The sequence below is a fragment of the Sphaerodactylus townsendi genome, linkage group LG07, assembly GCF_021028975.2.
Source record: "Sphaerodactylus townsendi isolate TG3544 linkage group LG07, MPM_Stown_v2.3, whole genome shotgun sequence".
NCBI classification, from domain to species: domain Eukaryota; kingdom Metazoa; phylum Chordata; class Lepidosauria; order Squamata; family Sphaerodactylidae; genus Sphaerodactylus; species Sphaerodactylus townsendi.
In genome coordinates, this window is record NC_059431.1 from 122967779 (window position 1) to 122982537 (window position 14759).

A 14759-nucleotide genomic window follows, 5' to 3' on the forward strand; every position below is an offset into this window, starting at 1 on the left:
TTCCCATAGGCTCAGACTTCCAATTGCAAAGATCAATGTTCTTTGCTCCTCCTCTCGCAGCAGAACCAAACCAGAGTCTGCTGCATTGGACCAGTGGTCCACCCAGTCCAGCATCCCGTCTCACCCAGCAGACAACCAGTTTACCCTGGAGGGCGTCAAACTGGGCAGAGATATCAAGGTTTTCTGCCAATGATGCCTCCTTGCACAGGTTTCAGCCTTCTGTGTATGGAAATTCCCATAATGCACCACAGCTAAAAGCCACTGACGGGTCTCTTCACCATAAGTCTGTCTGGAAGGGTGTCACTCAGTTGTTACAGGGCTGGATATGACATAAATTTGAGTGCTTGGGGCAGGCTTGGGGGTAGGAGTGGCTGTCTCAGCTGGTGAGCCCTCCGCAGATTCACCAGCTCAGATCAGCATTTGGGGGGGGGGGGGGCACCTGCCTCAGCTAGGGCCAGCCTGATCAACACCGCGCACGCGTGCGGGGGGAATACCTCAGCTAGTGACCTCACAGCAGGCTCACCAGCCCACATCAGAACCCCTTGAGGGCTTACCGGGCCTGAGAGCCAAGTGAGCCACGCTCCCCCTTCCAATCTGGCCTAGCCAGACCGGGGCAAAGGGGAAGCCAGCTGTGGCTTATCAAGCCACAGCTGGCTTGATAAGCCCTCTCAAGGGGTTGGATCCATGCCCCCTGGACTGCATGTTTGACACCCTGAGTTTAATCCTTTTCTTTCCAGCCATCTACAGCCAAGGTTGTTGCTCTGTCCACTAGCCATGAATTGCAATGTTTAATCGCTCATTGAGTAAACAAATATTTCCTTTTGTTTGTACTGAATCTATTGCCCACCAATTTTACCCCCAAGTTCTTATGGGAGAAGGAGAAAAAGATGTTTCTATCTACTTTGTTCGACCTTTGCATGATTTGACAAACCTTTATCATGGTTTCCCCACCCTTCATTTTTCTAAACTAAAATGTCTCATAATCTCCATAAAATTTCCTCCTAAGAAAGCTGCTCCACAACCTCTTAACTCGCTCTTTCCCAGGAATATGATTTCTGGGGACATTTCATGCTACTCCGGGAATAGAAATTGTTGTACTCGTGAAAACTCTGTGCTGGATCCAACCCAGTACCATTTTTTTTGTTTTAAAACCAGCCATGTAAACATTTACAAAGTTACCTATAATATACAGCAGTATCGGAAGTTTGAAGTTCAAAACTGCATAACATTAATTGTGAATGCTTGTTCCCAAATTTACAACTAATTTTCACAAATTTACTACTAATATACTTTTCAAATAATTATGCATCAGTTAGAAAGTATATTAAACAACAAGACTGAAACCTGCCTCCCTTCAGCTACTTAACAGAGTGAGAAAAAACTTGGAACACAAGCCTAGCCTATTCCACAGCTGAAAATGAGACTAAAATCAGATGAAGAACCACACTGAGATGTTTGGCAGAAGAGCAAAATATAATTACATAGATAATACTTCAGTGAGTTGGTTAGACAGAGCTTTTATTTAAAATTACACGTTACAAAATATGCTATTTTGTCAGTATCCCTTTGTACTAGTTTCAAGAGCAGAATATTTATTTTGCAGTGATTTCACCAGGGAAAGAGAAAAAAAATTATAGTACCAGCATCTTATAACAGAACTCAAGAGCATGTTTGATGTGTGCTGGTTGTATTATGGCTGTGACAGCCAGACACTGTGATATTACTCAGCCAGCATGACTGTGCATACTGTATTTTACTTATACTATATTAAATTATTGTTACGTGTTTCCTGCAAGGTATAAACTGAAGTGTTTCTAATTATAGTTTCCTGTTATAACATGCGTGGTTTCCTGAGCATTAGTAATGTGGCACAAGGCTTACATCCCCAGAAACAGAGGCCCAGTGGTATTCTCACAGCCCCTTAGTTCCAGCATTGAAACTAAGGAGGAGGAAGCAGATATTCTGTAGTTTCCCATACTCTCCAAAGCATGGAACTGGACCAGGCGCGTGCTGCAAGATTGGCCAGAGTGCTGCATGGCGAAGGAAAGTATCATGTTTGGCCCATAACCTGTGAACAACAACCCACTACAAAACTATTATTATTATTATTATTATTATTATTATTATTATTATTATTATTATTATTATTATTATTATTATTATTATTATAATATACCATATATACTCGTATATAAGTTGACCCACATGTAAGCTGAGGCACCTAATTTTACCACAAAAAACTGGGGAAACTTATTGACTCATGTATAAGTCTAGGGTGGGAAATGCAGCAGCTACTGGTAAATTTCAAAAATAAAAATAGATACCAATAAAAATGTTTTTAAATATTTATTTAAAAGAAAAACAGTCTGGTATCAACAATAACTTCAAAAGTTCTGAAGTGGAATATGTAACTCTCACAGACAGTATCTCTTCAGAGTTCATAGGGAAGATGCTCAACAAGATCCCCCTTTTGAAAAGTCCTTACAGGTTCTCCTTCAACACGGATAGCTTATCATTACACAGTGAAGAGGCTTGCATGGTGATGGCAGCCGCTGCCCCAAAGCAAGTCTTTTTTGCAGATCTGCAAGCTCAGCTAGACAGAAGTCCCACCTGCTTTCCAAAAACACTGGGTGGGGGCCGAGAAAGGTGCTGGCAGTGGCTGCACCTCTGTGGGTACCACTGTGATGTGTGTGTGGCAGAGGGGGATTCCTGCCACCATGGGCTCCAATGGTGTGGATTTCCCAATGAGTATGGCTCCCTAGCATTCATGGAGCCTGAACAAAAATCCTGTAACATATACATTTAATATTAAATATTCACACCTATTCACTGAATATTCACTGTGAATGAAGCTACTGGCCACCTGTAGTGCAGTGAAGCAACAACCAAAGGCTTATTTGGGATCTGCCTTTGTGTCCACATAGCAGGGAGCAGGTGCAGAAAAACACCCTCAGCTCTCAGTCTTTTCGCTCGCCACCTGTTCCCCCCACCCGCTCGCCACCCATTCACTCGCGTATAAGTCTAGGGGGGCTTTTTTCAGCACAAAAAATGTGCTGAAAAAGTAGACTTATACACGAGTATATAAGGTATTTATAGACTGCCCTCCCCGAAAGGGCTCAGGTTTTAAATGTATGAAGATGGAAGTTCTTGCTGTTCGGGAACAGAAGGCTGCTGCAAGAGACTCTCTCCTGCATAACAGAATGGATGCCTAGAAAAACCCAGAGTCATCCTCAGGTGGTGTCAGATGCTGAAGAGAGGGGAGGGCTTCCCAGCCACAACTGCTCTGAAGAGCTAGCACAGTGGTGGCGAACCTATGGCACTCGATGTTCGTGGACTACAATTCCCATCAGCCCCTACCAGCATGGCCAATTGGCTATGCTGGCAGGGGCTGATGGGAATTGTAGTTCATGAACATCTGGAGTGCCATAGGTTCGCCACCACGGAGCTAGCAGAACTGAAGAGGTTCTTAGGACTGCCAAGCTAAGAAAGGAATCCTAAAGAGTTCTACACAGGGAGGGGCTGTGGCTCAGCTCAATCCCCAACATCTCCACCTGAAAGGACCAGGTAGTAAGTGACGTGAAAGACCTCCACTTGAGACCCTGTAAGTCTGTGTAGACTCACAGCCAGTCTGTGTAGACCAGAGGTCTGCAACCTGTGGCTCTCCAGATGTTCATGGACTGCAAATCCCATCAGCCCCTGCCAGCATGGCTAATTGGTCATGCTGGCAGGGGCTGATGGGAACTGTAGTCCATGAACATCTGGAGAGCCACAGGCTGCAGACCCCTGGTGTAGACAGCACCAAACTAGATGGGTGAAGGTCTGATACAAGGCAACTTCATTTGATTTTTTTAAAGATCTCTGTCACCTGTTGTAACAGGCTCCAAATGGTTTACGACAGTCGTTCCCAACAGAATACAATAATAATCATGGCACCTTAGGATAAACCCAGCGAAAGATGGGCTAATCAATTTAACATGTTAATATTTGTTTGACCTTAAGATCAAACAAAAAGAAAAGAGAAGGAAAAGGGAGTCAGCCAAGAGGTACAGGCTCCGTTTCTGTCCTCACCAATTGGCCTGGTAGATTGACTCTGTCTTTCAGACCCTGTGGAAGTGTGATAGATTCTGTTTCATGTGTTTAGTCCTTCTCATGTCTATTCAGCAGGGCTCACTCCAGAAAATTTTCTTGGGAGTGAAAGTACTGGCGTGAGAGAAGGAAGCTGCTGGAATGAACAGAGCCTTTTGAAAGATCAGCTGCTGCAAATAAATAAATAACCAGCATGAGGGAGAAATGCCCTCACTGTTTCTGTTGCTACTTTTCCTGCCTCACAGAGAATGTGAATATCAGCCAGCTGAGGCAGAATACTGAGGGGGATGGGATAGAAGTGCAGAAGCGCGCGCGCGCGCGCACACACACACACACACACACACACACAGCACCCATTTCCTGGGGATCGTGTTGGAAATGAGCTTTAAAATATACTCAGTCATGAGTTAAAGATCTACACAACGTTGGCAGCCCCTGAAACCTGAACATACACGTTGGCGTAATCCTAGTCATGTGAAATAAGCATCTTTTCAAACCAACAGGTCTGCAACCAACGTTCCGCAAATTCTGGGCTGCTTTGGGAGAGAACAAACACACAGCCCCTCAGAGTTACAAAGAAGAGCAGCAAGGACGAGTGAGTGGCTGCCACAGAATGGATTTTACAAAGCATTCCCTTGGGGGAGAAGATGGTGCCGAAGCCATTTCCAGTCAGTGTCTACTTTTTTGGGCTTGTGGGAAAAAGAAACAGACCCAGCACAGGCGAGACGGAAAGGGGAAAATGGGGGGTGGGGGACGACACAGGGCCACGCACCCCCACCAACAGATAAGAACACGAAAGGGAGAGAAATGGGGGGGGGACCGAAGCCTCACAACCCCAAGACGTATACACACAGAGACAAAGATGAAGAGTTGGGGGGACCGAAGCGTCACAACCCCACACAGAAACAAGAGACCAAGTGCGGGGAATGGGAAGTGGGGAGACCAAAGCCCCCCCCCCCCAACACACAGTAACAACCAAGAATGAGACACACTCAAGACAAAGAAAAAAGAGTCAAGAAGACAGAGCCTACGAATTTTGCTGCACCCTCAGACAAGGCAGGAAAGATACTGGGGAGTTTTAGCACCAAATCCAAACAGGATGTGACCAAAGCATCTTTCCTGCCCCTCGGATAGAGCATGGGGAACACCCAACAAGATGGATTCCTCCATTCAGGAGAAACATATTTGGAAGCCCAAAGTATCTTCTGGAACTAAGCTGTGAAATGGTCAGCGTCACAGACAGGCCAGCCTACCTCTGTGGGGCCAAGAAACTGCCCCACAGACACGGATGTATAGTTTAACACTTGGATAATACTATGAGGTACCAAGGGAAATTTTTAAGGATGAAAGTTAGATGCCCCCAAACCCGAATATTTTTTTTACAGCAAACGCAAGAACCAGTTTGTATATTGCTCAACCCCTTTCAGAAGTAGCTGGTGTTTCTAGCAAAAAACCCCGCCACAATGTAAGTTATATTTTATAAAAGAGACACGACGAAGCTCCAGCTCACAAAACTTGTCTTGTTGATCTGCACTATAGAGGCAGGGTGAATGGGTTAGATTCCTGGACTTCAATGCCCTTTAGTGTCCTTTATAGGAGTCTTTGTGGCCATGGTATTTGTGAGTGGGGGGGTTAAGCACATCCCGTGTCCTCTCTCCCCCACCCCAGACACCTTAACAGCCTAGAGATAGCCTGAAAACATCCACCTTGACCCTCTGCTGACTCTGCCTTTAAAGGAGGAGCCCCGCCCATCCAGGATTTCCCAGGGACTTCAGAAAGGGCTAATTGCCCAAGCCACATTCTGAGCCAGGTGGTAATAAGATGGCTCCTTAAAGAGGCTATTTGGCTTCGCTGACACTGTTTCTGCTTTGATCCCTGTTGCTAGCTCAGGGCTGGCCAACTTCTTGTGCCACAGCAGTGATTCGGGGGACGGACGTTTACACTCCCCCCTGCTGAACTCGTTAAGGAAGGGGATGCGCCCCTCCAACCACAGGAAACACATCCATGAATTTAAGCTTGTCTATCATAACTACATGATTCAAGACCTCATTTCTTATCAAGCAAAAGTGCGTTGTTTTCTGCCCCCAAATGGCCAAATTGGAAGAGAAACTCAGATATGGCCTTAGATAACCTCTGTTTTGTCACTTCAGCTGAGATGACTGGATATTAAGACTAATATTTCAGAGTTCCACAGGGCAACTTTTCAGAGTCAGCTTTAAGAATCTACACTCAGGTTTCTGAGCCTGAATAAATAAATAAGTAGCCTGATATACTTGTGTGTGCCGCTGTTATGTATTTAAAAGTCTAAAAATAAACAAAAATCCATTTAAAGAGTGTTGTCTCTACAAATGGACTGGTAGAAATACTATCTGTTGGGAAGAATATGGCACAGCTGACATTTCTTATCCCTCAATACACACGTGCATTCTTAACCCAGTTTTATGATTGTGATTTGGAATTGTGTGTGTGAGCTGCACTGAGCCTGGCTTCCACTGGGGAGGGCGGCAGGGCGTACGTTCGTTCGTTCGTTCGTTCAATCAATCAATCAATCTGTTCCCACTGTGGCATTTTGTCCCTTTCCTTAGTTTATGGCATGTGGGTTGCTACTTGGGTTGCCAACCTCCAGGTGGTGGCTGGAGACCTCCTGCTTTTACAGCTACTTCACCTGGAGAAAATGACTGCTATGCAAATGAAATCCCTTCCCATCCCAAACCTTGCCCTCCTGTTTCTACGCCCCCCCACCTCCAGGTATTTCCCAATCCCAAACTGGCCATCCTAGTTGCTTCCTAGGTATGCAAATACACCTCAGGTAAGACAGGAGATTAGCACTGAGTTCCACACACAGATTCGGGTATTCTTTTCTAGGTGTAATACCAGGTAGATGGTTGGACTGGGCTCCCCAGGTCTGAATCCCCACTCTGCCACAAAAGCTTGTGGGGTGACTTTGGGCTCAGTCACACACACTTACTCGCAAGGTCACTGTGAGGATAAAAAGGAGGACAGGAGGATGCTGTACAGTGCTCTGGGTTCCCATCGGAGATACGATGGGACATAAATCATATAAAACATACATATTATGTTCCCCTATCTGTCAGGACCCCTGGACTGTTCAGGGAAAGCACTTCTTTTTAGAAAGATTCCAAACAAAAAAAGCCCCTTCTGTTAATCTTTTTTTCCGATAAAACAGGCCATCAGAAGTTTATTGACAGAACTGGAAAAACCCTGCCAAAATCCCACTTCAAATACAGAAAGCAATGGGTAGTAGCCCCACTCCAAGCCACACACATACACACACCCCCAGCAGAGAAATTGGGATCTTCCTTCTCAGCTAGAAAGGAATGAGGCTGGCCCCCCTTATCTTGTGCTACTCTATCCCAGCCAAAGCAGAAAACCATCCCAGGTGTCTAAAAGCAACAATAAAATTTGGATTCCCAGGGCAGCTTTTTTTGTGGTGGGGGCGGGGCAGTGATGAGACAGATGACCATACGCAACCCACCTCATGTCAGGAGGAGAATCATGATCAGGCACAGTATAAGACTGGGCATGACACCCTCCCACATTTCTCAGAATAGCCCTCCCTCCTATCCATAGGAAACGCATGTGGAATAGGAACGTGCAGACAAATGTGATATCACCAAAAAGATATTCACAGCAATGAAATATCTTTAGCATGCTTATTCTTTTAAAAAATGCATTCAGGTAACCATTTGATAATCTGCGGCATCACTGAAGGCCAGCAACCTGCCTATACTGAGAACGGTACCATCAAGTCAGGTGGTGAGAGGTCATTCCCCAACAAGCCAACAACATAGTTACCTTCAGATTATTCTTTTTATCCATTCTGAGCCTTTTCCTAGGTGCTTCATGAACTTCAAATTCTTCGGGAAGTTCCTTTGTCCTCTTTACTGGATGCCTTTTATTTCCATGAAAGTTACCTTGGAGTGGAGGGGGGGATGGGGGAAACTCACATGAGAAACAGCTATAGCTCACTTAGAAGTTAAGGTGAATTAATCTAGTTACATCACTGCTCCAATAAAAGTTCAATAAATCTGGTGAACAGCTTCTATGGCTAAGGTTAGTTTTTATAGATCAAAGCCCTCGTCACTAAGCTTCAGCCAATCAAAACAAGATATGGCTAAATCAGCCCTTATTCCCAATTTCAAGAAGTTATCAGTCAATACACTGGTTATGGCTTCACCCTTGAAGACATTTCTTTCAAGAATAAAGATCAAGCAATTATATACAATGTGTGTATATACATTACCTCTGTTGGTGAGATCACTAATGGACAGGCCATTACTCCTATCAGGGTTTGGCAGATTCATAGCACAAAAACGTATTTTGTATAAAAGCCATTTAAAATGTTTTGTGTCAATCAATGTCGAGATAACTGAAAAGCATCAAGGAGAGTTCTGAGCACCTCACAGATTTACACACAGTGTGGGAATCAATTTAAAACAGTCAAGCGCCATACTGCACAGGTGCATTTTAAAAATCATCTGCTAGTTGGCACACTCTATTTCAGTTACACTGTTTTTGTTAGTCTGGCATAAAATCTTCTGTTTTTAAAAAAGTAAACCTCTGTTCTATATGAAAAGCAACAGAATGTTTCTGCTACCGTGTTTCCTAGCCCAACAAGGATGTTTAGAATGGAGCTAAAAGGCAGTAATGAGCACCTTGGAGGACCAGCCTTTTTTGTGTGTCAGAACACGTTTTAAACCCTGAACAGATTCCCACAAAAGAGGCTGTTTAAAAGTGAATGATAACTTTCCAATGGTGTTTGAGATCATCTGGGCCGGGGTCCCCACAGGCACCCACAACACCTTTTCCGGTGCCCACTGTTTTTAGAAAGTAGGTGGGGCTAGATGACAGAGAGCTCCTAATTGGCCACTGGGGCTCTGATTGGCTGAGCAGATTTTAAAAAAATGTTGCTTTGGGAGCAGCTGCCGCTACAGCACAAGAATCTTCCTTGATGGTAAGTTGTGTGTATATACGAGAAAATATTTTAAAGAAGTGTGTTCCTTTTAAAAGGGCATTCTGTTAAACAGAACTTCTGCCTGAAAAGTTGAAGAGCTACTATTAGAGTTGTCCTGAAGTTCTGTGGTGGGGCCACCCACTCTGTGTCAGAATTCCAGGCTGAAAAAGTTTGGGGGGCGGGGGGCGGGGGGGGGGGGGCTGATCTTGGATGTGTAAACACAGAAAGCCAGTACTTATTACGCACACAAACATTTTCTTCACACATATTGAAGGAGTCTAGACTAGGAGACACAATGCTCATTTGTAGACTGCTAAAAAAAGGTGCCCCAATACGAAAGACATCTTGTATAGACTGCAGAGGTTTGGAATAAGCAATTTTCATTTTTAATTGATGTTGTATGAAACTATCAGGAAGTTTAACAAAATGCAGCACTACAGCACTCAGATCGATAAAAATTCTAAAGCCAAATGTGCACAACACTGGAGAGAAAGGATAGTATGATTTTTTAAGCAATTACATGTGGAACACGAGTAATTATAATGACTCAATAGTACACAGCACATTTCAATTACTTCTGGATCTTGATCTCCTTTTAGGTGATTCTTGAAACACTTTACGTTTGGCCTCTCCCATACTCTTCTGTGATGAACCTTGAGAAATACAGAACGTGGTGTAGTGTTGTTGTTTTGTGTTAAATGGACATCCAAATATTTTACACAATAAGAAAGAGCTGTTAATTTTCCCCACAAGGTATTTCACACACAGATAACAAAACTGACTGCACTTTTTTAATACATTTTTTTTCCAATTCTGACAAACCTGTCGAGCACATTCTCACCCCTTTCATTGCCCAAAGCAGCAACCTCTTGGTTTAAAAATGTCTGTATTAATCTATAATCTTAAAAAAATGTAATATTTCCCACCCACCCACCCACCCACCCACACGGACATTATTACTGTTGTTAACTGAGACAGATTGTAAATAATACTCCATTTTTAACTTTAGATAAATGAACTGTTCCAAAAAGTTTCATATAATCATGTCAGGATGTTAAGCAAACTATTCATCGAGAGCCTAACTAAATAAATATCTTGCAGGCTATAATAATACTCTACAAGCTCAGAGATAAGCAATTAGATATTTATCATTTGGAAACATATACGTTCTGTACTGATACATCCCAACAACCTCATGTATTTTAGACAAAGGAAAATAAGATTGATAGTGCAGTTTGTCATTCTATGATTATTTTTAATCAGAACATTTATATTTAAATGCTAGATTTCCATCACCTTAATTTTATAGACAATTATACTTAATGGCAGCTGCTTATAGGCAGGAAGGGAATGAAATACCAGCAATATCTAGACAGTAGGTTTACACAGAGCAGTTCCGCAGAACAATGACCAAGAAATGCAGACATGATTGACTTTATTGTAAAGACTGCATTCACTACTATTGGCACAACACACCAAAAATAGGAACCAGAGAACAACAAAGGCTGTTCTCTCTAAAAGTGTCAAACTATGTGCTTGGTTCAACACGGCTACATATATTAAACTTAGTTAGAGTATACTAGCACAGTTTTACGTTTACCGGAGTCTTCTTCAGATTTGGGAGAGGTCACTATGGCAAATTTTGTGTTATAGCGCGCTTTCTGTTTTTCACTAAGCATATTCCACTGTGATTCCAGCAATTCTTCAATTTCATCACTGGAGGCATCTTGATGTTCAGCAACCACCTGAATAAACACAACATACAGAGTGAAAGAAGCAATTAAAATATCACAACAAAAACAATTACAATGATAACTTGCATTTTGTCCTGTCCTGCCAAGGCAGGGGTCAGGGTGGTTCACAGAATAAAATAGAATATATTAATAATACACAAAACAATAACAATAAGTATACACTAGATGAAACATGGCTGCCATTTTCAAACATGGTAGCACTAACAACTCACTCCTCAATGTTAGTCAACATCTGTATAAATGCTAACTACAGTGCTTGGGAGGTAAACAATCCATCTAACCCAGGGGTCTGCAACCTGCGGCTCTTTCAGCCTTATACAGTGGCTCCATGTGGCCTGGAGGTCGGAGAGTAGCGTGGGCGTGTCCCTCCAGAGCAGCGCTGGAAGGAAAGGTGAGTCAAGGGGCCGAACCAGAGGTGGCTCCATGCGTGAGGGCGCCGCTTTTCACATCCCCTCCACTCACCTCTCCTTCCAGCACTGCTCTGGAGGGCTGTAGGGACAGGCCCACGTTACCCTCCAACCCCAGGAGGTTGGAGAGTAGCGTGGGCATGTCCCTCCAGAGCAGCCACCATCCTCCCTCTGCTAACCCCGCAGCCGCCATCCCCCCTCTGCCCCACAGAGCAGGTGACTGCCTGCTCCATGGAGCAGAGCGGGTTTCCCTGCCCGGTGCTGCTGCCTCCCGCAGCGCGAGAGGCGGTGGCACCAGTCAAGCCATGGCCGCCATCCCTCCTCTGCCCCATGGAGCAGAGTGGGTTTCCCTGCCCGGTGCCACTGCCTCCCGCAGCGCGAGAGACGGCAGCACTGGACAGGCCGCAGATGCCATCCCCCCTGTGCCCCACAGCACAGACGACTGCCTGCTCCGTCGGGCAGAGGGGATTTTCCTGCCCGGCGCCTCAGCCTCCCAGCGCTGGAAGGAAAGGGGAGTGGGAGGGCCTAACCGGAGGCGGCTCCGTAGATCTTCGGGGTGATGGAAAAAGGGTCCAAATGGCTCTTTGGGTGGAAAAGGTTGCTGACCCCTGATCTAACCTAACTGCTTTTTAGCCTACAGCACCCTCGTGTTCTCAGGTGGTCTCCCATCCTGCCCTAAACCAGGCCCGAATTCTGCTTGGAAGTCCCTGAGATCAGAACGCACCCAACCCGGCCCGATCCTGGAAGCCGCGACCCTGGATCTGGTTAGTACTTGGATGCGAGAACATCTAGGAATACCGGGTGCTGCAGCAGTGGTGGGATCCAAACATTTTAGTAACAGGTTCCCAAGGTAGTGGGATTCAAACTGTAGCGTAGCGCCAATGGGGCTGGGCGGGGCACGTGGAGGCGTGGGTCAGCATCCCTGGGGCGGGACATTCTGGGGCAGGGCTGTGGCGGCGACGCGGCCACCTGCGCAAATGTCCTTAAGGGAAACCAATGCACCTGAAGGCGCAGGCTGCCATGCACGCCAGTGCACCTCCTGCTAGACTGCTTCCAGTTCTGCGTGCTACTGCTGAGAGGAGGGGCGTAACTAAGGCAAAAATCACATGGCAAAATCACCAACTAGTAACCCCCTCTCGGCACACACAAATAATTAGTCAGCTACTCTCGGGAACCTGTGAGAACCTGCTGGATCCCACCTCTGTGCTGCAGGCTAAAAAGCCTACCCACAATCCTGACAAAACAGAGGGGAGGGATGTGTGATTATAAAGTCAGATGTTGTAATGTTACAAGGCATTAAAATCTTGCCAAGAAAAGTAAAACCTCATGCCTTTTTACATGGAGAGTTTCTTCCACAGCTCAAGGAACAGTAATAAATCAATTCTGCATTACAGAGATGAGGGCAATTATCAGCCTGCAGCCTCTGGGGAAAAGCTGGCTGAGGGGAAGAAGGCATTCCTGGACGAAACATTGGCCTCTCTCGTGTTTCCAGCTTGCTCTGTGCTGGGATTCAGGATTGAAACAACTGCTCTACTGGCAGACAGTGATGATTTCAACTTATTGTTGGATAAGGGCAATCTACTGCTGCTATTGTTAGACCTATCAGTGACATCTGATTCAGTCAGCAATGATATTTTGGTGGGTGCCCTCTCTGTAGGTCACCTTGGCCCCGGAGGAGCTCAGCTACCCTTTTGGATCAAACAAGATGAGATTCTGGCTTCTGTTCATAAGCCCTTTACTTTCGCCAGGCAGTTAACAGCATTCCTGTAAGCTTGAGCCCCTGCATCATACCAATCAACCCCTTTCCCTGACTCCTTTTTATTCCTCTCAGGATCATGAGGCCCCTCCCTCCTGCTCTAGTCTCCTAGTGGCTGGGGAGCTGCCTGTTGTGCTCTGCCAGCCTGAGACTGGCTCTTCAGCTTTCCTGGCCCTCCTCCTCAATTGCAGCCTGGTTGTGGCTGTGCTGGCCTCACCCCATTTTCTAAGGCTGCAGTGGGCTGCTGACTGCAACTTGGCAAGGGCTGTACTATCTCCACCCCTTTCCCTGGAACTGCTGAGGCTTTCTCTTGTGGTCCAGGCTCTCCTGCCATGTCTCTGCAGTTTCTTCGAGCTCCTGGCTTCCTGATCCTGCTGGTAAGTCCAAGGGCAGGGCTGCCAGTTGTAAGATGCTCCAGGGTCCCTGGATCTGTGACAAGGACAGGGGTGGAGCAGGCTGACTGGTGCTGAGAGGCAGCCCCATCTTTGGACAGCAACCAAGGTTTAGGATACAAAACACCTCCTGGTTTTGCTCAATACTTATTGGTTGGAAACAAAAGTTACCCAAGGAAAGGCAGAATTAGCCAGCTGAGACCTGATGTAGTGATACCCCAAGGGTCCTTTTATCTCCCAATTTTTACCCTCTATGTAAACCACTGGCTGAAACCATCAGCAACTTTGGAGCAGGATGTCACACACACACAGTCTACTCTAACCCAACAGACAGGGTGTTTTGAGGACAAAACAGAGAGAAGACAACAATGGTGAGAAAGGCAGGGGATAAACAAAGTGAACACAATCCACTGAAATTAAGCGCTTGGGGGCACTTAGGGCCCAAGGTGGTTAACAGAGAAGCAGGTTGGTGCCATTGCTAGGAACACTTTCTTTCCACTACTTCTAGGTTGTAAGATGGCCCTGTCTAGATTCTGCTGACGTGGCTTCAGTGACCCATGTGACCACACTACTTCAACCACCAGACTGGACTACTGTAACATGGGGTTGCCTCTGAAGAATTCTGGGAAGCTATATATCTACATAGGTAATTAACTCTATAATAAGGTTTTTCTGCTTTGGAACGGCTTATGGGTCTTAAGACTGACTACTTTTACAAAATGAGATAGGTAGGCTCATCCTTGCTTTTATGACTTATTTCTGTGCTGTTAGACCCCCCCCCCCCTTTTAAGTAAACTGGCTGATCTATCATATTACTGAAGAATTACCAAAAATGTCTGAATACCACAAAAGGTGTTCTATATATTGATATTTGGAATGAGAGTCCCAAGTGAGCCACTTGACAGAGACTTCACTACATACAGCTAGTGGCTGGGAAATATTTCCTGGAGTTCTCTCCAAATAGTAGAGTACTCAAGATCTTTGCACAAGGTTCATGCTTCAACTAGAAGTCCTACTATATACTTGAATGGGAGATTTCACCAGTTGCCAACTCAACAAGGGATCTAAATGGATATATAAATGGACTGTTCCTTTCGCTTATCAGTGTATTGACATAGGAATTATTTGAGGACTCAGGAAGAAGTATTTATTGGAACCGTTTGTTTCTTGTATGCCACTGGGTAGTCTCGTGTGTTTCTATACGTATGTAGTCAATGTTGTTTACATGCAGTCCACTTTTCACTGAGCACTTTACTAAATTGGTGCCTTGTACGTTGCATCAAGTAGTCTGTGGAATAGAGCCATAAGGGCATAGTGTTTTTCTAAGTTGTTCTCTCTACACTGTATCCCACTTGTTGAACCTCATTTTGGGGGCAAATACCTCCCAGC

At 45.2% G+C, this 14759-nt stretch overlaps 1 protein-coding gene across 2 annotated transcripts in view; it reads right to left on the minus strand.

Annotated features, from left to right (window-relative positions):
- Window positions 1-14759, minus strand: part of NSD2 (nuclear receptor binding SET domain protein 2) — a 115334-nt gene that overhangs the window by 79736 nt on the left and 20839 nt on the right. For both annotated transcript variants that reach the window (XM_048502668.1, XM_048502667.1), the window contains exons 4-6: window positions 10662-10806; window positions 9637-9714; window positions 7903-8021 (exon numbers count right to left, since the gene is read on the minus strand). In XM_048502668.1, the coding sequence (XP_048358625.1) occupies window positions 7903-8021; window positions 9637-9714; window positions 10662-10806 (342 nt within the window). The remainder of the gene's footprint in view (window positions 1-7902; window positions 8022-9636; window positions 9715-10661; window positions 10807-14759) is intronic.